This window comes from Athalia rosae, chromosome 3 (genome assembly GCF_917208135.1).
Source record: "Athalia rosae chromosome 3, iyAthRosa1.1, whole genome shotgun sequence".
In the NCBI taxonomy this organism is placed as follows: Eukaryota; Metazoa; Arthropoda; class Insecta; order Hymenoptera; family Athaliidae; genus Athalia; species Athalia rosae.
The window spans coordinates 23,770,386-23,798,291 of NC_064028.1; the positions used below are offsets into that span (position 1 = coordinate 23,770,386).

The 27,906-nt window shown below is 35.6% G+C and overlaps 4 protein-coding genes across 7 annotated transcripts; 3 read left to right on the forward strand and 1 right to left on the reverse strand.

The window, feature by feature from the left end:
- The first annotated feature begins 19 nt into the window (after window positions 1-19).
- On the forward strand, window positions 20-3,636 carry LOC105686894 (ubiquinone biosynthesis protein COQ9, mitochondrial). Its single transcript, XM_012402129.3, has 5 exons — window positions 20-225; window positions 2,544-2,738; window positions 2,802-3,145; window positions 3,212-3,427; window positions 3,509-3,636. The coding sequence occupies exons 1-5, from the start codon at window positions 165-167 to the stop codon at window positions 3,542-3,544; spliced, it is 852 nt and encodes a 283-aa protein (XP_012257552.1). The 5' UTR covers window positions 20-164; the 3' UTR covers window positions 3,545-3,636.
- On the forward strand, window positions 232-2,438 carry LOC105686893 (glomulin). The gene has a single exon (XM_012402128.3). It carries the CDS (start codon window positions 404-406, stop codon window positions 2,231-2,233), a length of 1,830 nt encoding a protein of 609 aa, XP_012257551.2. The 5' UTR covers window positions 232-403; the 3' UTR covers window positions 2,234-2,438.
- Window positions 3,637-4,740: 1,104 nt separating the features above from the next.
- LOC105686803 (suppressor of cytokine signaling 4) lies at window positions 4,741-6,719 on the reverse strand. The gene is made up of 3 exons (XM_012401936.3): window positions 6,177-6,719; window positions 5,628-6,088; window positions 4,741-5,267 (listed from the first exon to the last, which is right to left on the reverse strand). Exons 1-3 carry the CDS (start codon window positions 6,522-6,524, stop codon window positions 4,904-4,906), a joined length of 1,173 nt encoding a protein of 390 aa, XP_012257359.1. The 5' UTR covers window positions 6,525-6,719; the 3' UTR covers window positions 4,741-4,903.
- A 282-nt stretch (window positions 6,720-7,001) lies between these two features.
- LOC105686876 (F-actin-uncapping protein LRRC16A) lies at window positions 7,002-27,784 on the forward strand. Of its 4 annotated transcripts, XM_012402086.3 has the most exons (24): window positions 7,002-7,190; window positions 8,302-8,399; window positions 15,646-15,696; window positions 15,978-16,171; window positions 16,309-16,486; window positions 16,660-16,898; window positions 17,018-17,112; window positions 17,798-17,839; window positions 18,313-18,500; window positions 18,627-18,704; window positions 18,815-19,148; window positions 19,243-19,511; window positions 19,607-19,734; window positions 19,824-20,142; window positions 20,217-20,330; window positions 20,403-20,608; window positions 21,352-21,439; window positions 21,677-21,880; window positions 22,032-22,052; window positions 22,168-22,559; window positions 22,625-23,526; window positions 23,617-23,856; window positions 24,454-24,521; window positions 24,787-27,784. In XM_012402086.3, the coding sequence occupies exons 1-24, from the start codon at window positions 7,154-7,156 to the stop codon at window positions 24,898-24,900; spliced, it is 4,599 nt and encodes a 1,532-aa protein (XP_012257509.2). In that variant the 5' UTR covers window positions 7,002-7,153; the 3' UTR covers window positions 24,901-27,784. The 4 variants fall into 4 exon arrangements, with proteins under 4 accessions (XP_012257509.2, XP_012257512.2, XP_012257510.2 ...); XM_012402089.3 differs by lacking the exon at window positions 24,454-24,521; XM_012402087.4 differs by lacking the exon at window positions 22,032-22,052.
- The last annotated feature ends 122 nt before the right edge of the window (window positions 27,785-27,906 follow it).

The window sequence follows — 27,906 nt, forward strand, 5'->3', positions numbered from 1 at the left end:
GTGTACATATTCTTGAATGATCACTTGCGTCGTAATTGTACTACGCAGTAGTGCGGAAACGCTGAAGCGAATTTCATATGATTATTGATAAAAGTTTCATAGGAGCGAAAATAGAGTTAAGAATTTGAAAACAGTGCTACGTGAAGTGGGCAGTGAAAAAAAAGATGGCACCGTACTCTTCGTTGGTGAATATCTCCAGTCTTCGAAGGATTGTTTCAATACAAAGTAAGTAACAAACTGCAAAGCATATTCGTAGATTTTTTGAAGTGATAGTTATTTTAGCATGGTGGTTTGACGTATCAATATACAGTCAAGGTGTCCCGTGCATAATTGTGTGTGTGACACATTGTTGAGTTTATATTGTTGAAGGCTGGTGCCTGTGTAACATAGCATAACCTCGAATATGTCTGAGGAGGTAGTCGAGAAACCTAATAAAAATGATCTACACAGTGAATTGATCAAAAAATTGACCAGTTTGTTGAACAATGAGAATACAGATGATGCATTGATCCTTATTAACGACGAGCAGTTTTCTGCTTCTCTTGTGGATTGTTCATGGGATCTGATACCAATAGCTTCCGGGTATCTAAACAGTTACAATATTAAAAACAAACCGGACTTATTTCAATGCTGTGTAACTCTGCTCGAAAATATTGCCAGTCGCTGCGATCCAGCAGAAACACTCTTGGAATTCATTGAACAAGCAGAGTGTCTGGATAACGATACAAAGTTCTGCACTATCCTAAGACCAATTGCCACATGTTTGAAAAGGCTGGAAGGATCAAGAGGTAGATCTCTGGAGTGGTGTATCAACACAATAAAGTCTCATGTCAGCGAATTACCAGTTCCTGAAAATCAAAAGCTAGAAGGAGATGAAATTGTTCTTCTAGACACTGATCCAGCTGTGTTTAGAATTGTTAATGTTTATCAGGCAATTCTACCATTTTTGAAGTTATTTATCTCTGAAGTATCTCTCTCACATGGTGAAATTGTTATAGCTAATCAAAGAGAACTCCTTTTGAGTTCTATGATCTCTTTGCTTGGCAAACCATTTTGCTACCTAGAATTCGAAGATAAAAAAAGCCTGAGGAGAATGCTTGCAGATGATATTCTCAAGTGCATAACTCATTTGACTGGAAATCCATTTCGGTTCTTCGAATATGTAGAAAAAAGAATAATGCAAGTATCCAACCCAAAATCATTTAAAGAAGACTATATAGAAAAGGACTATTCTTCCACCAAAGAAGCCAATCATCTCACAGATTTATTCACTCCCACAGACATGATTTCTGATTTAGCATATGCTAATTTTTATTATCTTATCCTTGGAAGTGATTTACAATTACCTTGGGTTCCTTGTGTGTATCATCCACATTATGTACTTCAAAATTGTCTTTATTTGTCATCCTGTTTGTTGAAAAACCCAGAATATTTGTTGATTTTAAAAGGCTTAGCGCTTATAAAGGCAGCTCTTGTTAGGATAGACCCTTTTTCGGTTGATACAGATGCCTTGGAGTTGAAAATCTACTCAAAGTTCATTGAAGATTTGAGTCAAGTTATGATTTACTGTGATGTTCGTGAACAGAGAGAGAGTTCGTTTGAGGTTTTTAAACTTTATTTTAGAATTTTCACTATGGAAGCCAAATATCTACTGATAATACATTTGTATGATGTTTTCAATCACTCAGGACTGCGTAGCTGCCTTACAAGTATTGTAAAAGATTCTGTAATAAAATGTCTAGAATCTGATCCAATAGATCCAAGTTTCACAGGCAAACGTATTTATGCTTTATTGGTCAAAGCCTGTAAGATGCCATTTTTGAGTTCGTCGGACTTGGTAGAGATTTCAGATGAGATAATTGGAAGTTTGAATTTCATCAGATTTCTAGTAATTCGCGATAAAACAAATTTAACTGGCGTTTGGAATTTTACAGCCAAGCTTGAAACAGATTTCATACATCCCCTTCGTGAAGGATTAAATATGTCTCGGGCTCATTACCAACTCAAGATAAAAGATCTTGAAGCACAAGATAAATTTAATAAATCCCAAACCCAGAATGAAGCTAGCAAATCTAATGACAAAATTAGTATTACAGTAGGAGGCAAAACTTTGCCAACTATGCCGACTAGAGAAAAAATCAACTTTTGTTTACAAGCTATGAATGCCTTTGATGTAATGGAAAGCATTTTGATCAGGGTAAATGAATGCATTGAACAGCGTCTATTGAAATAAACATCAACTTTCCGCAATTGTGTTGTTAATAGATGTGAATCTATGTGTATTTCTAAATTTATGTGCATGTGTTTTCTATTCATGCCAACTGTAAGTGATTGGTAACTATTCATTTTCTGCAAGTGATGTACTATCTTCAAGTTATTCCTCAGATATCAATAAACCTGTAAATTTTGTATCTTTCAATAAACTGTATCATATATTATGGAATTTGCATTGAATTAACACCTTATCCAATATTAATTAATGACTGGAATATTTGCAAACAAAACGAAGTTGCTATAGCTCATACTAATTATTAGTTCATTAGGTTTCAGAGGCTTTTGGACTTCGAAAGCCTTGCGAATTGATCAAGCGCAAAAGGTTGCAGCGCATGATGCTGAGTCAGAATCATCAGCCAATGAAAGCGATGGGGAATATGAAAAGAATATTAAAACCAAGATCCTTAGTGCCGCCATGGCTTTTGTACCTGACCTTGGATGGAGCAAGCGGGCTATCAGCGCTGGTAAATTTAAACCATAAAAATGGAAAATTGAAATAGGTGTAGACATGTCCATAATTTTTCAAGGCGCTGAATCCATTGGTTATCCTGGGGTGATTCACGGCATGTTCCCAAATGGCGAAGCAGATTTAGTTCAACATTTTTATTCCACATGCAACCAAAACCTCGCTCAGCAGCTTAAAGCCGAAGCACTAGCTATCAAAGAAGATTCTTCAAAGGCCAAGAAGTCCCCTGACCTATACGTGAAAGATGCTCTGGAAACAAGGCTCAGAATGTTAGTGCCATACAAAAAAATTTGGCCCCAGGCTATGGGTCTAATGGCATTGCCGCCAAATGTTCCAACAGCCTTAGCAAATTTATTGACGCTAGTTGATGATATCTGTTACTATGCTGGAGATAGATCCGTGGATGTAAGTGTTCGACATTACTTACTATTCAAAAAAGTGATACAATTAAATTATATTCTTTTTTTTCAGTTTAACTGGTACACAAGGAGAGTAATTTTAGCTGGAATTTATAAAGCTACAGAACTGTACATGTTGCAAGACAACAGCCCTGATCATCAGCAAACTTGGCAGTTCTTGCAAAGGCGTATTGAAGATGCAGCACAGCTCCATCGAATCCTATCAACCGCACCTGGCCCACCTGATTTGAATCAAGCAACAGAAGCAGCAACTGCTGCATTTGTCACGGTAATTTGAGTGCAATGTTTTTGAAAAAAATATTTTTCGCAGCCTCATAATTTAACAATTTCTGTCTTTTTAAATCACTAGGCACGAAATATACTCGGGCTTAATTGGAACAGATAGGACCTATTCGCATAAGTATTAGTGGAGCTAAAATATGTAATGTACATAAATTATTAAAAACAGTAATTAAAATATTCCTGTTGTCACACAAATGATGAGATATCTTGATTTGATTCCCTTAATATTCCACCCTTTTTGTGATAGAATATCGTGTGCTAACGGTACCTGTTTTCAATAAGTGTACGCGCAGAGTTTGTAAATATTTTTTATTTTACACGCAACAAATATACGGCAATTTTAATATTCCGTACCGTAAAAAATCGAAGACATATCTCAATGTACGGATACAAATAATCACATTTCATATTTGAACATCATTTAGAATATTATGGTGAATTATTGCTTTGGATAACCAGCACTATGTATTTCCTTTGGGAATCATAATTATTGTCGTAGGTCATTATTTCGAAGTTCTATTGATAACATTTATAATTACAGCATATTCACACTTATTTCTCTAAGTATTGCTATTTCTCAACCGGAACTACGCGTCGTGAGAATTAGGAAATTACAATAAATAGGTATGGAATAAACGTAATATAGTAATAACAATGTACAAACATACTTATTCGTTGAGGTGAAAAACCAAAATTTAGCACCAAATTTATATATTCACCGAGACTCCACATCAGATTTAGATCTGCCAATTCTTATAAAAATATACAAGTCCTTAATTTGCTTTTCAATTATTTGAATAACAAATCTTTTCATAACAGTTACATCACTCGTACTACCTCACAATAAATCTTGAATTTACTTATTGAGAATTGGGGATTCACAATAGTTTTCCATACACGCTTTTCCACGACTAGTAGGGTTTCATTTATTACTCCACATTCAACTCATCAACGATTTTCAGTCTTAGATTAAATTAAAAACAAATTTATAGAAATTAATAATAATCAAACTACTTCAAAAATTTTTTTTTTCATCAATGCGCAATATTTGATTGATTTTGAGATTTTATTCAGATTCCTATGAGTAAGTATTTACAATCAACTTTTTCAATTATTGTTGCTGCCTGAGCACAAAAGAATTTTTTTTTAGTATTCCTTCATTTACCGTGAGATTATATGCAATGAGTTTCGTAAAATAGACAAATATTAATCAAAAAAATTCATCCAGCATTAAAATCGTTGCTTTAAATAAAGCATAAATAATTAACACATGAAATTTCCTAACACGTTTCTTTTAAATTTTTCGTTTTCCAGTTTTTTCATCAGGGTATATACATATTGTATGTATATATTATATAAAAGCTAGCTTGGAGAATAATGGAATACAAACATACGGATGGTTGTACTCCAGTTACCAAAGGCACTGTATTGTTTTGCATGCTAAATGATAATATATAATATATTAATAATGAGCCTCTTCTATATATTCTCTAATAGGATCGGGCAAAGGTAGCTTATCGATATTATCAACTCTGGTGTTTTGTCTAATTACAAAACGACAGAGGTATTGTAAACTTCTGACTTGAGTAAATCGACTAACTGGCTTTGTCAATCTAACTGGAAAAGCTGGATGACCAGGATATCTTGGACGAGAATAACAATAAACAGCTGACTGGCTAAAACTCATGGAGTGATTTATCAATGCCACTACCGAAGAAAATCGTTCGCACTCTGGATGATAATATAATGAAAATAAACCACCGCTATGTTCTACTCTTGTGTGAAGCAATTTCCCTGACGATTTGAAACTCAGAGTCAACAGATACCTAGATAAGAAGTAATTGTTAGTTTTTGTTATCATTGTTATCTGATATGTATTGCAAAAAAATCATCTGCCATAAATACCAGATAAAATATGTCTAGTGGAGAATTCATATCAGAGTTAATTGTCGCATAATGACTAATGCCATGACTAACTGTGATACACCCACATATTGCTGTGAGAGGGCAGAGTGATATTTCAAAGAAAACAATAAGATTTGGATGTAAAAGTATCACAAAACAATTGAGAAAAATCAAAGAGGAAAATTGATTGCAACTTTGTTCAAGTAAAACACAATGTAGGACTGAATGTTCCTTGAATCTATATGAAAAACTATAGTATACATATGTTGTAGCATGCTTACTTGTCAGCAGAGGAATCTCGTACTAGAAATGCTCCGTCGGGTTCGTTAGCAAGTTTGGTATCGGCCTCGTCTCTAGAAATTGGTCCCCAATACCATCCGTACTTACTGAGCTTGAGCAGCTCCTCCGTTAAGTTGAACTTTTTTTCATTTTTGCTCTCTGAATCTGGCTTTGTTTCCTCAGATTCTCTTGAACTACTAGCCTGTGCTTGTGGCTCTGCCACATTACCGACACCTGATGATATGTACTCAGGTTCTTGCAGCCTGTTTTCTTCATCGATTGAAGTATTTTGTGAAATATTTTGAGTATGCTGCAAGTAGCCATTCACTGGGCCTGTACCATTTTGAGTAATGTTCGAGTCCAGCTCTTTCTCTTGTAGTAGTACAATTGGCAACTGTGTCGGAGTTAGTTTAAAGGTATCGCTGAGACTGTACGATGGACTGGATGGTTCAATTGCTTTGATCTGCAATAGGTATGGATTAGTGTAATGATATATGGTAAGAGTTATATTGGAACACATGTTTTTGTGTTTGGTTGATGATTGCCTGTACCTTTTGCTTTGATTTACAGAGTGTCAGATCTTTGATGTGTAAGCGCTTTTTAATGTTCCTAAAAAATCCGTTTTGCTTATCCTTGTTGGTTTCATTGTATTTTATGTCTTTGAGGGTTCTCTCTGGCTCACAGGAAGACGAAGACGTCACTCTGTTCGGACCTGATTCGCTCGTAAATTCGCGGTCTTCTAGGCTTATATTTTCTAATATACTATTGCCATCGTTTGATGTAGTTTCGGCGCAAATTGAGCTTCCAGATTTCTTTTGAAAAGTATTTTTCAAATAACTTAGACTCAATTTACGAACTTTCTTTTTCTCATCGCATACACCACTAGTACTAGCAGCCATCGTAGGCGATGATAATAATGTTATCCGAGTTTAAAGATCACTTGATTTTAATACTCTCATTCTTTTGCTAACTGAGCATGGTTAATGTCTGCTAGTTCCTTCTTTCTATCGCATCAGATTACCATTTATTAACAAATCACATTTGCGGTGTCCACCGTATCCCATTACCCAAATAAATATCACGATAAACACAAACCGCAGTCGCAGACGGAATGCTACTAGGAACAACTCTGAAGTTGCAGTAATTTGTTGACTGACCCACCAATCAATTATTTATGCATGCATAGTTAGGCGTCAGAAAGTAATGGGTAGGACACCTAACGGCATTCTGGTAAGATTACGGATGGCAACAATGGTACTTATGAGGAATTTTAAACTCATATGAACGCCGGGAAGGAATGCTCATCGCGATCTATACGGTAAGTCTTCGAACTGAGCACCGATCTTAAGTCTAGGAGAAAACAGTAGACAGTCGGAGTACAACATGGCGGCAGTTCTGTATCACGTTCACGCGACGTTCCTTATTATTTTCTCAAATATTTAGTTTATTTCGAAAGTATTAATGAAATTAAAGTGTGAAAATTATGCTTTATCGTGTTGTGTAAAGTGCTAGTGTAAATCCTGCGAAAATGTCTACCCGTTCGCAGCTAACAAAGGATTTAAATGGTAAGTACTAATTCGCAACATTCGTATGTTTACGTTTAGGAATTTTCGCAAAGTGGGCGAAATCTCAATTTTAAATTTCTCTATTCATTGAGTACTCCAATCTATTTTCGAAATCCAATCGATAAGTATTTAAAAATTACAACTATCGCCTGTCTGAGCTTTACTCGTTACGGTATGTAGAAATTTCCTCAGACGAACACACGAAGAGGTGTCAAATCTGCCAAAATTTGCCTACATTTATTTTTTATTCTGACACAAGGTTTTTTTTTTACCAAATCTTTGAATTACTCTAAGAAAAATCTATAAAACAAAGTGAAAATTATGATTTCAACGACTTATCAATTGCTATCAGATTAAGGTTTATCAATGTCAAACGATCAGGTTTTCATAATCAATTCTGCCATGTACCCATATTATTACACAGTATTTGAATTGAATTGTAATTATTATTTATCGATGAGTGTAAATTTACACCACTTAACGCAAATTAGTGTTTTTTTCATGCGCATGAAAGAATTCATTTGGGACAAGTGACTCATCTGATATTCTCCGTTTCTTTTTCTCTCTCGCCTCTTTTTCTTTAGCTCAGTTTTTTTCTCTTGTTCTTACAAAGAGATTCCCGGTATGCCCCCTTTTCAACGGGCGTATATCGCGTATGTACTTATACGTGTACAGATATAACCACTTCCTCTCTGATGCTTTTTGAAAAAAAAAGAATTTATTGTAAGTCTTGAGCATTGTCTTTAAAATTCTCTTCCCCTATACGAAAATTAGAATCACTTGAGTGATGAAGTAATATTTCCGAAAACAAACAAAAAATTTCTTCCAAGTAACTCTTCAAAGCTTTTAGCGCAGATTTGTTTTCCCTGCACTGTATGATGGTTAACTCGGATGATAATAGCCAGGCTTATATAGTAATCTCTTCACTTGAAATGAAATTGAAGCGTGCTCACTTTTTTCATTCATCAATATTCTGGTACTTTTCAATTCATGAAAAAGTAAAAAAATTGTACATTCGGTCAATTATCTGCGGAATACATTACAGTTGTTGTAAAAGCGAGTGTAAACGTTTTTACATGATTGGTAGATTGATGTCTTTTTTCTTTTGCAGAATCCGTAAAGGCCTTATTGGGCAAACATGTTAAAATATTGTTGAAGAATGTTGTGAGACTAGAAACGAAACAGGATAAACAAGAAAATCGCGTATTGGTGAGTACCAATTATTTTTTTAATCATATTCTCATGATCAGGAAGAAATAGTAATCTGAATAAAATCAATCACAGCACAGAAAAATGAGAAAAGGAACTATCTACAAAGTTTGATAAGGATTGGTAACAAAAATTGTTTCAATCTTGAATTGTCATCGTGAACTGCTGAAACAGACTGAAAAATCATCGTATAACCTGCCATTATATTCCACTTACAAAAGAAATCTACCTGTTTGAAAATACTAAAGAAACGGAACGTGAGGTGGAATACATTCACCGAATTATCCCTCACAGTTAGGGTATATATAATTGTTCACTTATACCATACCAACGAGGCAAATGTAAATGAATAACCAACTAATATCGACCTTGAAGTTTTTCTATAACTACAGGATAACCATGCCGCTTATTATAGTTAGGAATGAGAAATTGGAATTTTCGGCCTAGTCGCAATAGAGAGAAAAGAAAATTGTAGAAGAAGTGACTCGTGTCGTTGAACAGATACGAGAGAATGTCGACTGACGAATTATATCAACATTTTGATTGAAGAAACGACCTTATCAAACTATTTGATTAAGTCGCGTGTAAACGTTGTCGTTAACTAACAACGAAGCTCCCGTTTAGTGGTAAAAGAAATGATTATTCGCAGTTGATTATACAACGCAGGAATCACAAAGTCTATAAATCCAATTGATCACCTTAGAAATCGACGTCACCCTGTTGTCGTAAATATTCTAAGACGTAAATGACTCCAGTTTTCCATACCTTCAGTCAGATGTATGATACGATCGTGTCCTTAGTTCGTTCATATCGAACAAAAATGAATGTTAGTCACTTATGAACGTGACAGGTATTCCAATGAATCCATAAACCACTCTATCAGACGAACAGGATGTATTCCGAGATATAACTTTTGTTGCCCATTTTTTTGTCTCATTCATTTCATTTCTGTTACCTATACCATTTCCATTTCCTTTCTTCCTTCCGCAAATTATACCGTATTAAAAAAAAAAAAACCACAATAATAATAATAATGATGATTGAAAAGAAATGCATGACTTTATCATAATCGTTTAATAAAATACACACAGGTATATGAGGTGTCACAAATGCGGTATAAACTTTCAAAATCGCTGCTCATGATTTTTTTTCGTAACTTCAAACTGTGTATATGATGTACGAGTATCGAGAAACACCGAAATAAGTATAGATGGATCAGCGCCACCTGATTTGGTATGCATCTATATTGGAATTTCATATTCGTTTTAAATGCCACTTCTGCATATGCAGGTTGTGTGTAGTTCTTTTGAAATCTATGGACCACTTTTTCAAGATGCTACACTAATTCCATGACTTTATATTCACACACATGTAGGTATATAAGTATATATGTACGGTAGAGAGCCGCAGCTGGAATTGAATCGATAAGTCCTGCAGAATTTCTCTTACCTTTAGTATAATATCGCTGTAGGTACCGAAGCGATGTCTATTGAAAATATTGAAGAAATGCTTCACGCTGTCTGTTAATATGTGCGTGAGTTTTAAAATAATTCGGTACATCATGCAAATCCTTTTCAGCTATTTGAAGCAAAAAAAATGTAAATTGTTTATCGCCTGAATTTACAAGTTTTCAATTTCGTCTTTAAATTATACGCGATCCAATGCTGATTTATACGTATACGTTGCGTGAAATTTCATTGAAACATCTTGTTCACCTACAGCTAAAAAATACATCTAAATATACATTAGGTATGTATACCCACGATGAATTAATTTGGAACAAAAAGAAAAGAAATAGACTCACTTCGTCGCGCTGCTTTCCCCTTTTGCGTAATTCAACAGCTGTACGCGAGCACAATTGTGATAATATCAGGATTTCTAAATTCTACATATTCTCATTTCCGCGATTGAACGAATGAGACTAGAATGAAGAAAAATATATAATAACGAAAGAAAGAAATTGAGAAGCAAGACCGATTCATTCCCGAAAAAAATTCTGCAATCGATTGCCCTACTTCCGACTGATTCTGGCCCAATTTGCTCTCTGGATTTAGAGCATACCCATACATATGTGATACTGTATAACATATGATCAAAATCTGTGTAAGGTACATACATCAGTACAGAAGTTTTAACTGCAATGGCGGATACAATAATGTAGCGTACATGCATTCCTCTCATTCAAAATTTTATATATTGAATATTACATTTTTTTTACTCATATTTTTCGGATAAGATCTCTGATAAGATAATTCATTATTCCGATATATTCGTCTTATACATATGTATGACGCATTCGCGGATAACGGTCTTGCGTGTATTACATTCATTTGTATTCAATTATCATGCATTAAAAAGAAAATTGATAGTATAGTTTACTTGTTAAATAGAGGAAACTGTGGGTTAGAAAGTACATTACCAAAAAATAACGTGAAAAAGAATATGATAAAAAAAATTAACGTTGTACAATTATATGCAAAAGAAAGAAAAACCGTCCGATAGTGTTCCGTCTATTCGAAGCATTTGCAACTATTTACTCAGCACCAAACATTCCGACTTTAATTAATCTAATTACTTAAATTAAAAGTTGTTGGTTACAGCTATATCAGTAGGTATAATCGTACAGGTATCGTACAGGTATCTGTATCTGCCGCCATGGATCTATAGATCACGGTAACTTGGAGAATTATAGGGTAGTTTATAATACAGTTCGGTGACAGTTCGATGTGACGTTTAGGGTTCGGCGAAGGTTGGTTCTTGCAGCTTCCTATATAGTAAAACTTATAGATACAATAGAGTAGCTCGAGGCGCTTTTGCGATGGTCCAATTGTTCGTTGCTTCCGATGTCTGGTTGTGGAGGACTGCAGGTACAGTATATAATTTGACAATGAAAAATGACACGTTCGCCCTGATTTACGTGACGTGATAGATAACTCTTGTAACATTCAACCGTGTGACAAAATTCATTATCAATTGATTTGTTATACTAACGTGAGTTAGAAAGTTTCTTCAATTTTATTATAACTACTATTTAATCGGTACAAAATAATTTTCTGATATAAATAATAATTAAATATCCCGACTGTCCAGCTGGCCGATAAGGGGTAATCATGCACTCTCGCGTCGAACGGAATTTTTGTTATCAAAATCATTATTAATTATTTTTTGCCTTGTTCAGTTGAAATCCTCTAACAGAAAAATTTTTATTACAGCGTCTACATACAAATACATATATGTATAGTTTAGGTGATAACGATGTTATTTCCCGTTACATATCGTGTACGTGCACATATACGCTGACCCGCATATTGTAAAACGGTCCGGTGCGAACATAGCGTACCTATACGTATGAAAAGCTATTACCTTACACTAATGATGTTGAGTATTTTTTTATGTAACTGTTGCTCTTTTGGGACACCGTTCCCAGGTAGTAATGAACTCGTATATCTTTACATCTGCATCCTACTTTCCTGGGCCTGTTTTCCTTCAAACGCACGCATTTTTTTGTCGGTAGGTAAATAGGTAGGTAGGTAGGTAGGTAGGCGTTACGTACGTTCGTACGTAATACTTGAGTGTATGTCCGGTTATTATATTCGTGTTCAGACTTTATGCGGATTCCGAGGTGGATCCTATTCATTCACTTTATTTGAGCCCGTGGCACACGTGAGTCAGCTTATTACACACATGTATACCTATATGCAGCTGATCGAACGTGAAATGTTTGCTGCAATGCAAGCTCAGAATCATCCGAGAAGAAATGTGAGTTGGGTTTTATCGAAAGAATAATAATGACGAAATCATGAAAAGCAGAGCAACGGTTCTTTCTTTCGGCGAATTAGGGTTTCACGCGGCCTCGTCTTGTTCAGGTGGAAAATCGATCTTCATTTTCCCCGCGGCATTGGTGTTGTTATAGTCATATCACGCTCGACCGCCTGAACCATCGAACCGACCTGTACCGCTGTTTATTGTTTAGTTTCAGCCTTTAACGAACCTGCAGAGCAATGTAATATGGAAATTGATTTTCACGCGAAACGGGATTGCAGGGTATATTACATGCAGGAATAACTTTTGCCTTCGTAAAAGATACAGGAGTTCTCTCTTTTTTCGCTAACAATAAGATTTTTCAGCCTAGGCAAGAATTTCAATAGAAATTCCATTACCGCACAAATAACGCTGAATCAGCGGGTTTTTTTTTTTTTTTTTTTGTTGCGGTAGAAAAACTAAAACTGTATCGCGGCCGCGATTTTCAAAAGCATCCACCATTTGCCGCAATCTGTGCTCTCTTTGTTTGGCTCTGATTGACCAAGACGAGTGCTTTTCCTCACTTCCTGATCGCTTCGCTAGAACTTGAGAACGTTTTATGCAGTTCTTGAAACTTGTGCATTGAAATATATGCAACGTGCGCGTATGTCTTCCATCTACAACACATGCGTGCATTCGAATGGATTTTCGTGCAGAAATGAGAAGTGATCAGTTCAGACTGGAGGAATAATCTGGACAATTTTAATGAGTCTGTTAAACAGCCCAATTGATATATATATTCAGGTATATACCTCTATGTACGTTACAGAAATTCATTTCGCGTAATTCTAATGGTTTTCTAAAATTAATTAACCCTTGCCCCGTCAGCTATGTTCATTACTTTGCTATTAAATTTACCGTGGAAAATTCATTGCTCGCGCGTTTTAATTTATTAACGTGCATAACTATTTTCTTATTCTTTCTAATAATTACGCCCGCGTACGAAGCAAAAAATTTATCTCACATTCCTGCGATACCCATTTTCACCATGTATTAATTTGAAAACTTTTTCCACTTTTTTTTTTGGTTTGAATGAAACTTTTTTTTTTTAAACGTGTTCCCAATTTCATTAATTTTTTTTCTGTTTTTCCTTTTCTGGTCGTTCGACACGCACGTGTATTGTTCCATATTGTACGCGTGTACGAAATGAAGTTTCTATACGTACAGTGACTCCTATCCACCAGTAGGTAGCACACATACGTACAAATACAACAAGAGCGAGTAGATCGATGCTCGTGTCTCTCCCTCTGTCTGTCTTTCCGAGTATATGTCTGCTGTATGTGGAGAGTGTAAAGGGCGCCGTGTTGTCGCGACGCACGACCTGTATTTTCACTATACATCCAAGTACACCGACAACGCCTACATTATGCCGCTGTGCTGATGCGGTATAGGTCAATAAGCAGCCCGGTTAGTCTATGCGAAATGAACGAGTCAGCGATCGCTGACTATCACGCGAGAATGCAAAAAAAGCTGATGCTAATATGCACCGATCCTCGTATTGTCTTTTATAACTCTACCTCCCCCCCAATCTCTGGCCCTGCAAGCTGCACGTGTGCAAACTGCAAAAAATAATCACCTCGTATACGGAACGGAAATATTAACGTATTGCATATCATTAGCCTGATGCATCAATGAAAATTCCTTTCAAAATTATGAATGATCGAAATTTCAATGATTCGAGGGTTTGTACTTGGAAGGGGAAGTTAGAAAACATCGCACGTTGTCAATTGCAGATGAATCATTGTCCCCATCGCTTTACTACCACATGTGTATACTACACGTCTATTCGTACATACGTGAGATCGAAAACGTATCTCAAAAGGGAATCGAACAAGTGAGCCGGTCAGCCAGTGAAGCGCGTTTAATTGCGCCAAGCGGTTTGCAGCCCGGATTCTTTGCCGATATTACGGCGTTCAATCGCCCGAAGCATCTTATGACCCGGTCCGGCTTCCTTATACTTCCATGTGCGGGTTGTACGGGAATCAATGTAATCGATTATATAGCGTCTCGGAAACAATTAGCCATGAAGTCAGCTTCTCGTGACAGTCGGAGGAAGAAGGAGAAGAAAAAAAAAAGAAGAGAAATAAACATTTTTTTACCGCCGTTATCGCATATGGCCTGGAGCGGTTTATTTATAACACCGACATATGACGAGACGTTTTATTAATAACCGTATGCCCTCGTATTCGTTTCCGCAATCGGTTCGTAATTTGTATAACGAAAGCTCGCGATCAATTGCGCCAATGATATGACAGGGAAAATGTGCAAACGTATCTGTGATGTGTACTTGAAATCTGGCGTTGGTCGTTCGCACTTGATCATGACTCACCCTATGCGTGTAATATTACACAGGGTCAGACACATAACTGTACGATACGTACGTGTATAAAAATTCCTACCGATTTCACGTGATCGCTGTGCGCAACTTTCGTTTGACGAAAATGCGTGTCGTAGATGTACTAATAATTAATGGTAAAAGTACAGGTATATTATGCGCACGTGTACTTCGGAGAGTACTTATTAAAGTTTTCAGGGTCCGTGCGCGTCGCCCTCGAGAATCGTATAAAGCTCCTACCCACTCGGTAGACCCCCGTCGTAAACAGCTACACCGCACCACGGAAGCCCTAGGTGTAGGGTATAAGTATAGCTATTTTCCACCGTAAGTACGAACTCCTTCGGCGATGTTTCGTTGTACATACCTATATCACCTGTAGAAATCTGCAAATAAATGTGCAAATGCGGGGGAACGACGGAGAGAGAGAGAGAGAGTGAGAGGGACAGACAGACTGTCAACTGACTCGGATAAGTAGTACCGCCGAGGTGTATATAGGTGTACTGTGCGAAATATGCGATTTACAGTCTGGCTTGAGAATTACGCCTGCGAAACCTTTTTGTGCGAAAGGTACATACTTATACAAAGGGTCGAACAAAGAGTCAGACTTTAAAAAAATCATTTGGATCAATGAAACTAATGAGGGCTCTGATTAAATACACGGTCTGCACTTTTTCACCTGAATACTCTTTGTCGAATTGATTTTTATTTTCTACGCTTTTTACAGTTTCTACACTTTATTATTATTATTATTATTCATTTTCACCATTATCCCTACGTACGGTAGACGGTACGTATAGCATTTAAAAAAATCAGTCAGCCTCTTAGAACTAATCCGTGCATAATGTGCGTTTTGCGCAACGAACAAACAGGCCATTGTTTCATGGTAATTCGAGACGGGGCGTGATCGTGAGAGTAGCTATGCGGGTATTAGTTAAACTGCGGAACATCTTGAAAAGGCGGTTTTTTAATTTTTTTTCCTCTATAATAAACAGTTAGTAAAATCGTTATTATATACGCATGGAGGAATCTCTCCAGAACTAATTATCCATAAAATTAGGATCTCGAAATTATTTATATTCGATGTACATCAATTGCTTCTCCGTTTTACAGGTATTTTCACCATGCCGCCTATTCCTCCTAACAGCCAAAGTGCCAACAAGGGTGAGTTTGTCACGGTCCTTAATCGATAGAAATAATGCAACTCCACCGTACAATGGGTCCACTGCAATATTATAATGAGGAATATCTAAAATTATTTCAATTCTAAGCAAGTACATAATTCGTCAAATTTTCAATCAAGCGTCCGAATGACGTACTCGGAATTAAAATCATTTTGGACATTCGTCATTATTGCAATTGCCTCTTCGTATGTACGTCGCGAGTCTTTAATTGGTGGGTAGAGTAAGGAGCTTGGGATTAAAATAAGTGCCTTTCTCCAATAGATCGACTGCCATTTTCACTATCTAGAGATTACAGCTGTAGAATCGAAAAGAGGAAATCAGTTGAGTTTAACTGTAGGAGACAGAGTTTACAGCTTTACCACTATGGGTGGTGGTGTCGATACCACAGAAGTAGACGCTATGATAGAAGCCTTGCACACTGCGATTCGAAATATTTTTCCAACCGTACCTCTCAAGTAAGTTTACAAACCTCGTTCGCGTATACTTGAGCGAAAAGTACATTTTATCGCGGCCAAGTGTACGCCAATCGTTCATGTAAGGCTTATTCAAGCGGTGTTCTTTCGCTATCCTAAATTTCGCGAATTTTTCGTAGTTACATTATACGAAAAATAGACGTCATACCAGCTAGCAGATTGCAAAGTATAAGAGGGAGCGAGTTAGCGAGAAGTACGGAAGCCACGAGACACACAGGACCGTGTGGTGGATTTTCTACGCAATACGCTTGCATGTGTGATTTACACGGAGTCCCATATAGAGATGAAGTCGCATGGGTGAGTCGATCGGCTGAAATTCCTCACGGACATTCGTTCAACTCGATTCATTCATTCATTCATTCATTCATTGATAACGCATGCGGAAGAAAAATAATTGAAGCGTCGTTTAATTGTAACCTGTCTCATTTTGTTAATTTTTTTAAACGAGCTTCATTTCGCAATAATTACAGGATGTGGACACCATATACTTATCTCACGATACGAGAGAGCTCAATTTAAGAGATTTTGATCATTTGGAACAAAAAGATTTGGTGCCAATTATTTCAGCATTAGAATACAATACGTGGTTCACTAAGTTAAGAGTATCTCATATTAAATTGGGTCACGAACCTTTGGAAAGGCTACTGCATGTGATGCGAAGATCATTGTCAATTCAAGAAATTTATTTAGACAATTTAGGAATTAAATGGTTAGTACATCACGAGAATTCACTAAAAACTTTATACGGTTAAAACTGATTGAAAAATTTCCGTTCTCTTCCTTTCCCCAAATTCGAAAAATTGTTGAACATTATTTTTTCACTTCCAGGGATTTTGCTCACAAGTTATCGATAGCTTTGATATCAAATACCAATACCATGTTGCATACTATCGATTTGTCGAATAATATGATAGAAGATAAAGGTGGGTACCATCTTTTTATCATCATAAATCCAAACGATTTTTAACTTTATTTGCATATGTTCTACGCTGCGCTATCGCCGCTAGTAAAACATCACCGCTTTTTTATTGTAATTTTAACTAATAAACATTTTCAATTCAGTATTTTTTTTTTTTTTTTCAATTATTATTATTCATTCTTTACACGATTAACTGTTCACCATTACTCCAAAGATCGTTATGCAGAGGTATGAATTGGAAATGCACACGAACCGATTTTTCTCTTTATAAATTCACATACCTAGATAGTCATGTGTGCCAATTTATGTATGTTCCTTCACGTACAACTTCTATGTTTAATTATATGCCTACAGAAAGCACAATTTCCTTTTGGTTTCGTTGAATTTTTGTGTTTCTTATTTTTATCAGATTTTTGTTTCCGAATCAGCCCGAAAAATATTTTTCTCAACATCCCAATTATCGATCATGATGGCGACAAATTCTCGTACATATTTTACAAAATTACACGCATATACACGAATCAGAGATGGATCGTCCTAGCATCTATTTTTATTTCAAAACGAACCCCGCATATCATTCACCAGTAATTCACATTAATTTATAACCCTTCGATCCATCTCTAGAAAACGTGACTTTTAATGAAATTCAGACTGCTTATTTTATAAATGCTATGTTCATACTTTTATAGGAGCCTCTAGTTTGTGTGGGATAATAGCCAAATTGATGCAAGGTGTGCACAAAACTTATTCGTAACTAATTATTATTGAAATTACAGTAAAATTTTTAGTTAAAATTATTTATTCATTCTTTTTTGCCAATTTATTTTGTAATTTTCTTTTCGTACATTTTTTCCAATAATGCATGCATTCAAAAAATACCGTGCACGTAGTTTTCACTTGAGTATTTTTTTTTTTTCTGCAGTATTTATCATTATAATTATTATGAATTATTTTATCAATTCACGAGTATAGAGCAGGAATGCCGCTTGTATACTGCTAATGAAATTATTAACAGCAATTTTTTTTTCTTCATAGTAATTACTATTTCTCACATAAAGAGCCAATTTCGCCGAAACAATAACGTAAAATACATGCCTTAATTTCATGAGCACGATATTCTATACTCGAACTTGGAATTACTTTAAGCGTATACATATGTTAAGTATTTCCTATTCGTGTCATACTGAATGAATATTATTTAAAGGTGCTACACACTTAAGCGGTTTAATGGGGAAACTGCCAAAGGGATTACAGAAGTTGAATCTTGCCCATTGTGGGCTGACAGGCAAAGGCATCAATCAAATTGCACATGCTTTGAGTTTGAACAGAAGTATGCCGACTAGTCTTCAATACTTAAATTTATCTGGGAATAACTTGAAGGATGACGTCACCGTAAGTACGAAGCTCGAAGTATTCGCGCGGTTTCGTTAGCACTCTCTTTCACCGGCGTTGCGTTTTCTCTTATCTTTGGTAATTGAATTGGAACAAATAAAAAATGAAAAATATCACGTCTTTCAGAATTTGTGCAATTTCCTAGCGCAACCGAACAGTCTAACTCACTTGGATCTCAGCGGTACAGACACGACGTTAGAATGTGTAAGTCTTCTTTTCTACGTGTGTGAATATTTCGTGAGAAGAATTCTCCCGTTTCTCACGGTAATCCAGAAAAGTGTGAATTTTCTATTATTTTATCTATAAATTTTCAGCTATTCGGCGCGTTGCTACGAGGATGTGCCACGAATCTTGTTCATTTAAATGTTGCTAGGAACTCGTTTACCAGCAAAAAAACCAAAGAAATTCCACCAAGTTTTAAACAATTTTTTACCGCAACCTTATCCTTAAAGTATATGAATATTTCATTTTGTAAATTACCGTTAGAAGGACTGAAACATTTACTGCTCGGATTGGCGTGTAATGAAAGTACGGTTGAATTAGAGTTAGATATGAGTGGAAATAATTTAGGATCAATGGGCGCCCACGTACTGGAATCTTGCATACACGGTGTGAGATGCATATCGTCATTGGATATATCCGACAGCAGTGAGTGTGAAATTTTCAGAATACCCCTCGATTAATTGATCCTTTTTTCTCGTCTTCTTTTTTTCACTCATGACAATATGTGTCGCGTTTTTAGATATGGACGTAGATCTAGCGCAGGTAATTACGGCAGTGAGTAAAAATAAATCGATCAAACAGTTGTACATGGGTAGAAATACAGCTGGTATGAAAACTAAACACATAGCCGTTGTGATGGAAGCATTGGTAACGATGGTCCAGGAAGACGATTGCGTTTTGCAAGCTTTACATCTGCCTGATTCTAGACTAAAAGGTGATTTGTACAATCTAATCAATGCACTCGGGAGTAATACATGCCTGCATACTCTTGACATCAGCGGTAATCAGGTAAGATTCGATATAGGTTTTGAGTAATCAATTCTGGATCGATCATCGTGGATTGTACGTGGGAAATTTATAGTACGTTAAATTTGTATCTTCAGATCGGAGATCCTGGTGCTAGACTTTTAGCTAAAGCGTTGCAAATTAATAATCATTTGAAGAATATTATTTATGATAGAAACAATATAACGTTGCAAGGATACAGCGATATTGCCTATGCATTAGAAAAGTGAGTCGAATGGTCATCAAAATTATCACACTTATTTTTCTTTTATTATTGCGTAACGATTGAAATTTATTACTCGCTTGATTCGACAGCAATTACAGCGTCAGGCATATGCCATTTCCGATATTTGACTTGCAACCCTGCATGAAAACATCCGCAGAGAAGACAGAGTTACTTATGAAAAAAATTCAGGATTTGTTGCAAAGGAATGTTACCCCAAATAAATACAGCCACGGACAAGCATTTAGGCTACAACAAGGATTCCTTCTAAGTTCCACGCAACAAATGGTCGATAGACTAGTGGTGCAAACACAAGATACGATAAAGACATTGGCAGCTGAAAGTTGTGACGCTAATAACGACATCAATTATGCTACAGGGTTGATACAAGATGCTGATAATTCTAAACAGGTGGATTAAAAACTCTGGACACATCGGAATAGTTGAAAATAGGGTGAAATTTTTATCTTAAATTACTTTTACAGCTTTTACCGCGGTTACATGAGGTTGTTACGCGGAGAGATGAGAGTAGTCCTATTGAGATAAAATTAAAAGAAGCATCGGATGAAATTCACAAAGTTGTTTCAGGGTATTTGCAGGTAATAATACATTTTCGTAATGAATGAGACTGTGCATGGCGATCACATATCCTAATCGTGCCGGTTCTTCAGGACTCTCTGGACGGTATGCTTAAATGCGCTAAAGATCAATGTCCAACTGTACTGAACCAAACTGTCATCAGGGGGGATGAAAGCGAACCGATATCGGTAGAATACGATTTGAGAAATAGTTGCAGAGAGAAAAATCAAATTAGCGCTGAGTTTATTCATACTACCGTTTTCGAACAAGCTGGGACTGACATCATCAATAAAGTCAAGTAAGCTGTTTTCCCTCTTCTTTTAATCAAAGAATACATTATGAACTAATTTCTATTTAAACATACTGTATCATTTATCGAACCATCAGACTATGGATCTTTTAGATTAGATTGGATAATTGTATTCTGTGTTTGTTGTATGCCGCGCGGCTCCTCTTTTTCTCTGTTCAGCGAACAATTCGCTAGATAGTTTCAGATATGGAATATAGATAAACGGTATCCGTTATCGGAAGTCGTTTTTTTTACCACGTGATATCTACACTTTAGCGGTTATTGTAAAAAGTAAAACATACCCGCAATAAATTCCAATCAACAGCGAGGAATCTGTGCTGCTATTTTGTATACGGAAGTTTTCCTTCAACAATAAGATAAAACCATTACAAGTATCGTCGCACATGTACACCACATTTCGTAGACGGTCACCGATGCCCTTTTTTGGTGTCATGTCTTTTCCCTGCAAAGTCAATTAAAACTCGTATCTCTGATGGTTTATTTACTGATAATCTATAACTGATAGCTTTCCGACCGTAAATCATGTTCAGACTTCCAAAATTCACTACTGGTACGGTGTCGGTTGATTTTGTTCCTTTATAATTGTGACTTCCTCTACTGCTTTCTGAACCGATCGAATTGATCCATGTGGTTAGCTTGCCAATGCAGTGAGCTGTGATTACAACTTATTCTAAGTATAAATATTATGTGTTCAATTCATTTATAATGATTATTCCGATGTTTTTAAACAGTGAACTCAATTTGGCTGTAGCAGCTCATGTGTCGGATCGAATTACCGACGAAGTTATCGAGTCATTATCCCGGAGTTACAAGACATTGGTGAGTGAATTCGATTTTTCAACTATTAACAATCATTAATCCGCCGTAAATTCGGTAATTGTCATACCGCTGAAAAAGAAAAAAACTTCTCGATGTCATCATCAATTCCGACGATGTCGTTAATGCGATTGACTCGTCATAATTGTTGTCGCGTGCATTCTGAGTAGAACCAACCCCCCGACGAAAGGAGTAGTTATTTTATTTTTTTTCTTAAATATCATCGATCGTTATTGATAGATCGGCGATGCCGGATGCAGAACGAGAAGTAGTACACCTGATGTGCTGAGATCAAGTGGATCTGTTAGCGCTGGAGTCAGCAGCATTAGTGGGGTCATGATTAAACCTGCCGGTAGAACTAGCTTAGATTCTGAAGAAGAAGGCGCAGCTAGTCTTTCCTTTACTGACACCATCAGTCAGCGATCTAGCGATCAATCGCCTATGGTCAGTAGTTTAATAATCGTTACACTATTTTAACGAATATTTAATATATTAGGAAACGTTATAGTTATTTAAGCCGTCTTATCTCTGTACCGATTCAAGTATTCATTCATCATAATATACCAAATTCTTTCGCTTTCCCATTGCTTGCCAGAAATTGGAATATCTCAATTTGGTAAGTCAACATAGAGCACATTGCCCTACGAAAGTATGAGGTGGTATAAAATTTTCTCGTTTGTCGTAAATTGTGCGATGATAACTTTTATTGATGTACCGAATAATCTTTGCAGGCCACTCCACATTTGTCTAACAAACGAAAGAGCTTGCACGGGCGCAAACTCAGGCCAAAATCAGTCGTAGATTCCGTAGAGGGATTGTCCGCTGATGATATACCTGATTTATTGCCGTCTTTGCCTAAATGTCAGACGGAAGTTATATCCGAAAATGAACATTCCCTGACGGAGTCACTAGACTCAGTTTCTGAGTTGCCGAATACAGTTGGCCAACAGTTACAACATTTAGTTAAGTCAAGACCTAGAAGAACAAAAACTAGAGCACCGACGAGGCCGATGTTAAGACCTGATCAGTTGGCCGATGGCTTGGCAATCGGTGAAGGACTTGACACGTTTTTTAGGCCAACAACGCCCACGACGCCCTTAGTATCACCAACGAGCGATGACAGGTAAGCAAAAATAAATTGAGCGCTTGAAAACTTTCGAGTCTTGACACTATTTGTGTCGGTTACAGTTCTATTCACACATTTCCCACGGACGGAGGTCCCAATCTTCCGTTGATGAGTCATAAAACTGCAGTTCCTGATGTTAAAATTGACGTTGATAAAAAACAAGGTCGTAGTTCGCCTATGCTAAAAACGCTTTTGGAACCAACGCCGAGATCTAGATCAACGGATAATTTGGAAAAATTTTCACCGCTGATCGGTAGAAGATCTCAAGGCGATTCGCCACTCACGGCTTCTCCTCTTGCTCGTCGAAATACGACGGAAAGCGCACAGAGTCACGAGAAATATGAAATGAAGAAGGAGATCAGCAGTGGTAGCATAAAAGACGGTTTAGTCGATGTCTCAAAAAGGAGTACCTTACCCATAGCTAATTCGAGCGGTCCTAAGGACGATGCGAAAAGTTTAATACACTCCGGAACAACGGGTAGTTTCAAGGATGGTAGTCTCGATAATGTTAAAAGAAACATAAATAATTTACCTCAAGTTTCAAAAGACGGTGCTTTCGAAAATGGTAAAAAAAAATTATCGGCAAATAGCGTAGTAACCTCGGGTAAAGAGGATGTTAAAAAATCTACAACCACTACGTCAGTAACTACGGTGACCAAAGAAGTAGATGTTAAAAAAAACATAGCGAAGCGAATAGCTATTGACGATAAACCTGTAAGTCCAGTGATACCAGCGGTGAAATTAAGATCAACCGGTTTCGATCTGCGAAGTCCGACGAATGGTGGAGGGCCTAAAAGTCTGGGGGCTGAGGTGTCCAAGTCCCCTATTTTTAAGCCAATCAATAAAGGGGAAGGTTCTTCAGCTGGCGATCTTGCAAAAAGTGGTAGTCAAATGAAAAATAAACCGGCTCCTCCGACCGCACCAAAACCCAGACCATGGAGCATGGCTACCGACCGAAAATCTGGTAAAAAAATCAATACTCTCGTGAAATACATTGCGTTATCTCGTTGATGATTCGAACGTTGTCAACCTTTGAGTCAATTTCTTTTCACAGGAGAATTCAATTTATTAAGTGACGGTTCTAGTCCTAATACATCAGCCGGAAATACCCCAGATTCTGGCGACGCGCTAGACGAATCTACGGATAGTGGCGTCAGTGGTCCAGCATCTTTGCCGCCTACTTTATCTGGTAGCAGCACTACGAGTTCGTTGAGCAATACAAGTACGGAGAAAAGATCTGTGAGGGAGCTTGCGGCTAGTCTTAATAAAGTGCAGATAGATAAAAAAGAAGACGGTAAGTACCTACGATAAGAATCATGCTTCGATTGATTGATTTCTATTTTTGCGGATCCTAGCTGTGTTGAATGTCTGCTTTTTCATATGAACCCTGGAACATTTATCGATTGTTGCATCGTTGTGAAAATTGTAATTGTAAATATAACCGACTCATGTGAATATGAAATCTCATTTTGAATGAATTATGCCAAGTTATGTATATCGGCTCGTTTTTTTGAATAACAAACCCACTGCCTATATCCCCGTATTTATTTGTTATCGTTTTGATCTATGTTGTTTTTTGTTTAAATGTGTCTTAAAACTCTTGTAATTTGCCTTGTGGAAACGTAATAAAACAAAGTTTTTTTTTGAAAACCCTTCGACAGTCTCAGCTTTGCAATATTGTGTCTTTGCCAAACGTGAATGTGTATGTACGTTTTTTTGTCTTTTTACTTCGCAGATCGAAGTCATAATTAATTTATCTGGCTTTATCCTCTATTATACCAGTTCCGATTTTATGTGATTGAATCAGAAAGGTTTTCCGTTAACTTCCAAGACTTATTCCTGTGCATGTTCAAATTAAAACTTACTAGTTTGCCTGTAAATATCATTTTAGAACATACAGTCCCCGCAGCATGGCGATCAGTGCTTCGACGCTCAGTTGACCCACCTCCAAGTATCCAGGTATTTTTTGTTTTCTTTGAATATTTTTTTTTTTATAATTTTAACGCTTGTTCTTTGAAACAAAATTTTTGACGTTATGCTCGATCGATATTTCTACTCGGGCGTTTCTATTTTGTGGGGGTTTGTTCACAATGAAACCCTTGCAATCAAGAAATACGTAATGCTGTCCAATCGAGATACGAATGGTGATCAAAATATGGTCGATATATATATCTGTTTCAAAATTCAATACGATGAACCAATACATTTTTCAATTACATGGCAGGACGTGGAAGTGGAGAAAATGGTTGAAGAAAATCGCACGAACTTCAAGCTTCGTCGTACTTCGTTGTTACGTGACTCGAATTTCAACTATGACAACGATATAGTCGACGTTTAGCATCAACTAATTTAACTTAAATAATTAATAATAAACGAAAGTCGAATTCTCACCTTACTAAAATGATGTAGAAAACGCGGGCATAATTAGTAATTATATTATTGACTAATTATTAGGTACTAATGAATCGGGTACTGGAAGAATTTTTCTAGGCGGGTATGTGGAAGTATCATTTCACTTTTGTTTCACTGTTGAGACGTCGGAAGCTGCAATTATTTCTTTGATCAACTGCAGTGACCCAGGTGTAGAAATAGCTTGCGGTGAAAATTCTTGAAATCGTATCTAGCATTATACCTTTTAATAAAATATCAAACGATTAAACTGATCAATGGTACCGTATCATGTGTAATATATATATAAAGCAAAAAGAAACAAAATAATAAGATGAAAAACACAATCGAGTTCTTTAATCTTAGTTAACGTCGTAACACAAATTAATGTAAATAATATCCAATCTTTTGATTAAGTTTTATTTTTTTATTTTTCTGACAATCTAACGATCTTAGATGAAAAAAAGAAAAAAAAAAGTAACAACGATGACAAATAATATCAGCAACAAATTATATTTGAATTTTAAAACATTCCATTGCTGCATTTTAGCGTGCCATCTATTTTGTTAAAACAAATAACATGCTAACGTAATTTTTGTGATCATTATTTTTTTGTCTTGCTAATAAACTAATTTGTTCTTGAACGAATTTTAAGGCAGGATTTTTTTACCATACAATTTATCTGCGCTCATATGAATCATAATTATTTGAGTAAACTCAAACTTTTTGCGAATCAAAATTTCGAAGACGAGATTAAATCAAACAAACACGCTTTAAGTTGGGACGTGTTCTTTGATCGTAATAAATAGATGTACAAATAATTTTGAATCATACGATGCCGTTGCAATAAGTGAATAGTTACCAAATTAATTTCACCATGGGATGATTACGATAACATTGAAAAAAAAAGAATCACAAAATAAAATAAAATAGATAATGTAGTGAATACGGCAATAGAAATATATTGCACGTATATTACCTACATAAATCGATGGTATTTAATGAGTATAAGATAGATGAAGAAGAAGAAAAAACAAGGCGATCGCTAAGGAATTGCCAGAATATTCTACAGAATTGAAATACAAATGATAACAATAATAATAAAAATGATTGTAAGCGATCTCGTATTACGAATATTATAACAATAGTTATGATAAATTATTTACAAACTTTTAGAGATGCCAAATTTATTGATAGCTATTTAACATCATTAATTAATATTCTAAAAACACGAACTTCATACTTAAACTCTAAAAGATTACACATCTAGATTTTCATTATATGGTTGATAGAATCAGTTAACTATACAAAAAATAAACGGTGCAAATATATTCTAACTAGTTTATTTTCTTTTTCAATGTCATTATCATTGAAATTCATTGCAATTTTTACAAATAAGAACTCACTTCAGCTAGCGTGAGTCTGATATGAAATTAGAGTCAATATTAATTAAATACATATACATATATAATTCATAGTTTTGAACTTCATTTTGTATGTTTGAATGTTTGTACTGTGCGGTTGATATACTTTAAACATTTAAAAATAAATATATAAATAAAAAATAAACTAATGACGGTAATAATATCCAACAGAGTGCCTGTAAGTGATTTTTTTCTGAAAACCAGGACTCTTTTGGATCGTTATTATTAATAATTTATAACTATTACTTGTATAAGATATCGTTAAAATTATCATACGTTTGCAGAATATTTGAAATAAAACTTCGTCAGACGTCAATAAATTTTTTTAAGGAAATTAAGTGACGGCGAAAGTATTCAATAATGTCAAAATTACTAAAATATTAATTATAATTCTGTTTTGTATTCTTACTGAATTAATTATGATGCAAATCACGCGCATACAATTGTAAATATTATAAATGAATTTCCGTTCTTCCGACCTGTAGTATAATTTAAAAATTTAATATTACGTCTTATATTAGTGATAATTATCTCCATCAGTAGATCACTTCAAACTCCATAGACTATTATTCGCTATTATCTTTCCGGTGAGCTTATACAATAATTTTGTCCATATTGTTAGTTTAAGCTGGTTTAAAGATGAATGATTAAGTTTTTTGGCAGTGCGGGAATGTGGAATATATTTGTTTAGAGTAATGTACTATACTTGACACGATTTAATGGTTATTCAACGACTGTCAGTTAACTTTACTAGAAATTAATACAAAGGTACAGAAACTTTTCAAAGGTGGAAAAAAAAGTAAATGAAAAATGAAAAGAATTTCCCATTTTTTTTTTAGCAATCACTGATGGCAAAAAAAAAAATCCGTAATAAATTTCTGGCAGTAAATGAAAAATTCCTGTACATTCCGTAAGCTGTAATATGTGATTTGACTATAGTTTGATCTGTGTACTGAGTCAGGTAATTGTCATAAAGTACGAATCCTTCCGTAATGGTATTAATTGTTTGAATAATTGATACGTATTGAGAGTATCACATTGAAAATAATTAGGCACACAAGAATGTTCAATTTAATTACCGGACGAATGTAACTTTTTTCGCAAAATTATATACAAATACATATAATTTATTTATTACTTGGTCGAGTCAGTATGCTATATATGATGAAGGGTAGTTAGTTGTAAGTGAACATAAGGACGAAAACAAAAGATACAAAATGAAAGAAGACGATAACCACAAAAATTGATAACTCTACACAAATAGTAATTGATTATTGGAAATCTTGTATATAAATCTTATAATTCACTCCAGTACATTCCTTGTATTTACGTCACGCTATATGAAATATTATGAATTAATATAGCAATATAATCAACCAAGAAAATAAAGACTCAAACATAAATAAATAACTGATATTATTTCATTTCCTACGACCTTACAGAATAGAATATGCCGACGAAGAAGCTCCCACAAACAACAAAATTTAATCGTAGGCTAAAATTTTTCACGATTTATTGCAGGACGAATAAAA

What these genes read in the sequence shown, in the direction of transcription:
- LOC105686876 (XM_012402086.3), top strand. Translation starts at nt 7,154, where the DNA reads ATGTCTACCCGTTCGCAGCTAACAAAGGATTTAAATG. An exon ending in ACTTGAAGGATGACGTCACC is followed by an intron (nt 18,501 to 18,626) that starts GTAAGTACGAAG and finishes CACGTCTTTCAG; the next exon opens with AATTTGTGCAATTTCCTAGC. An exon ending in CAGACACGACGTTAGAATGT is followed by an intron (nt 18,705 to 18,814) that starts GTAAGTCTTCTT and finishes ATAAATTTTCAG; the next exon opens with CTATTCGGCGCGTTGCTACG.
- LOC105686803 (XM_012401936.3), bottom strand. Translation starts at nt 6,524, where the DNA reads ATGGCTGCTAGTACTAGTGGTGTATGCGATGAGAAAAAGAAAGTTCGT. An exon ending in TCTGTAAATCAAAGCAAAAG is followed by an intron (nt 6,089 to 6,176) that starts GTACAGGCAATC and finishes TACCTATTGCAG; the next exon opens with ATCAAAGCAATTGAACCATC. An exon ending in CGAGATTCCTCTGCTGACAA is followed by an intron (nt 5,268 to 5,627) that starts GTAAGCATGCTA and finishes CTTCTTATCTAG; the next exon opens with GTATCTGTTGACTCTGAGTT.
- LOC105686894 (XM_012402129.3), top strand. Translation starts at nt 165, where the DNA reads ATGGCACCGTACTCTTCGTTGGTGAATATCTCCAGTCTTCGAAGGATT. An exon ending in CAAGCGGGCTATCAGCGCTG is followed by an intron (nt 2,739 to 2,801) that starts GTAAATTTAAAC and finishes TAATTTTTCAAG; the next exon opens with GCGCTGAATCCATTGGTTAT. An exon ending in CTGGAGATAGATCCGTGGAT is followed by an intron (nt 3,146 to 3,211) that starts GTAAGTGTTCGA and finishes CTTTTTTTTCAG; the next exon opens with TTTAACTGGTACACAAGGAG.
- LOC105686893 (XM_012402128.3), top strand. Translation starts at nt 404, where the DNA reads ATGTCTGAGGAGGTAGTCGAGAAACCTAATAAAAATGATCTACACAGT.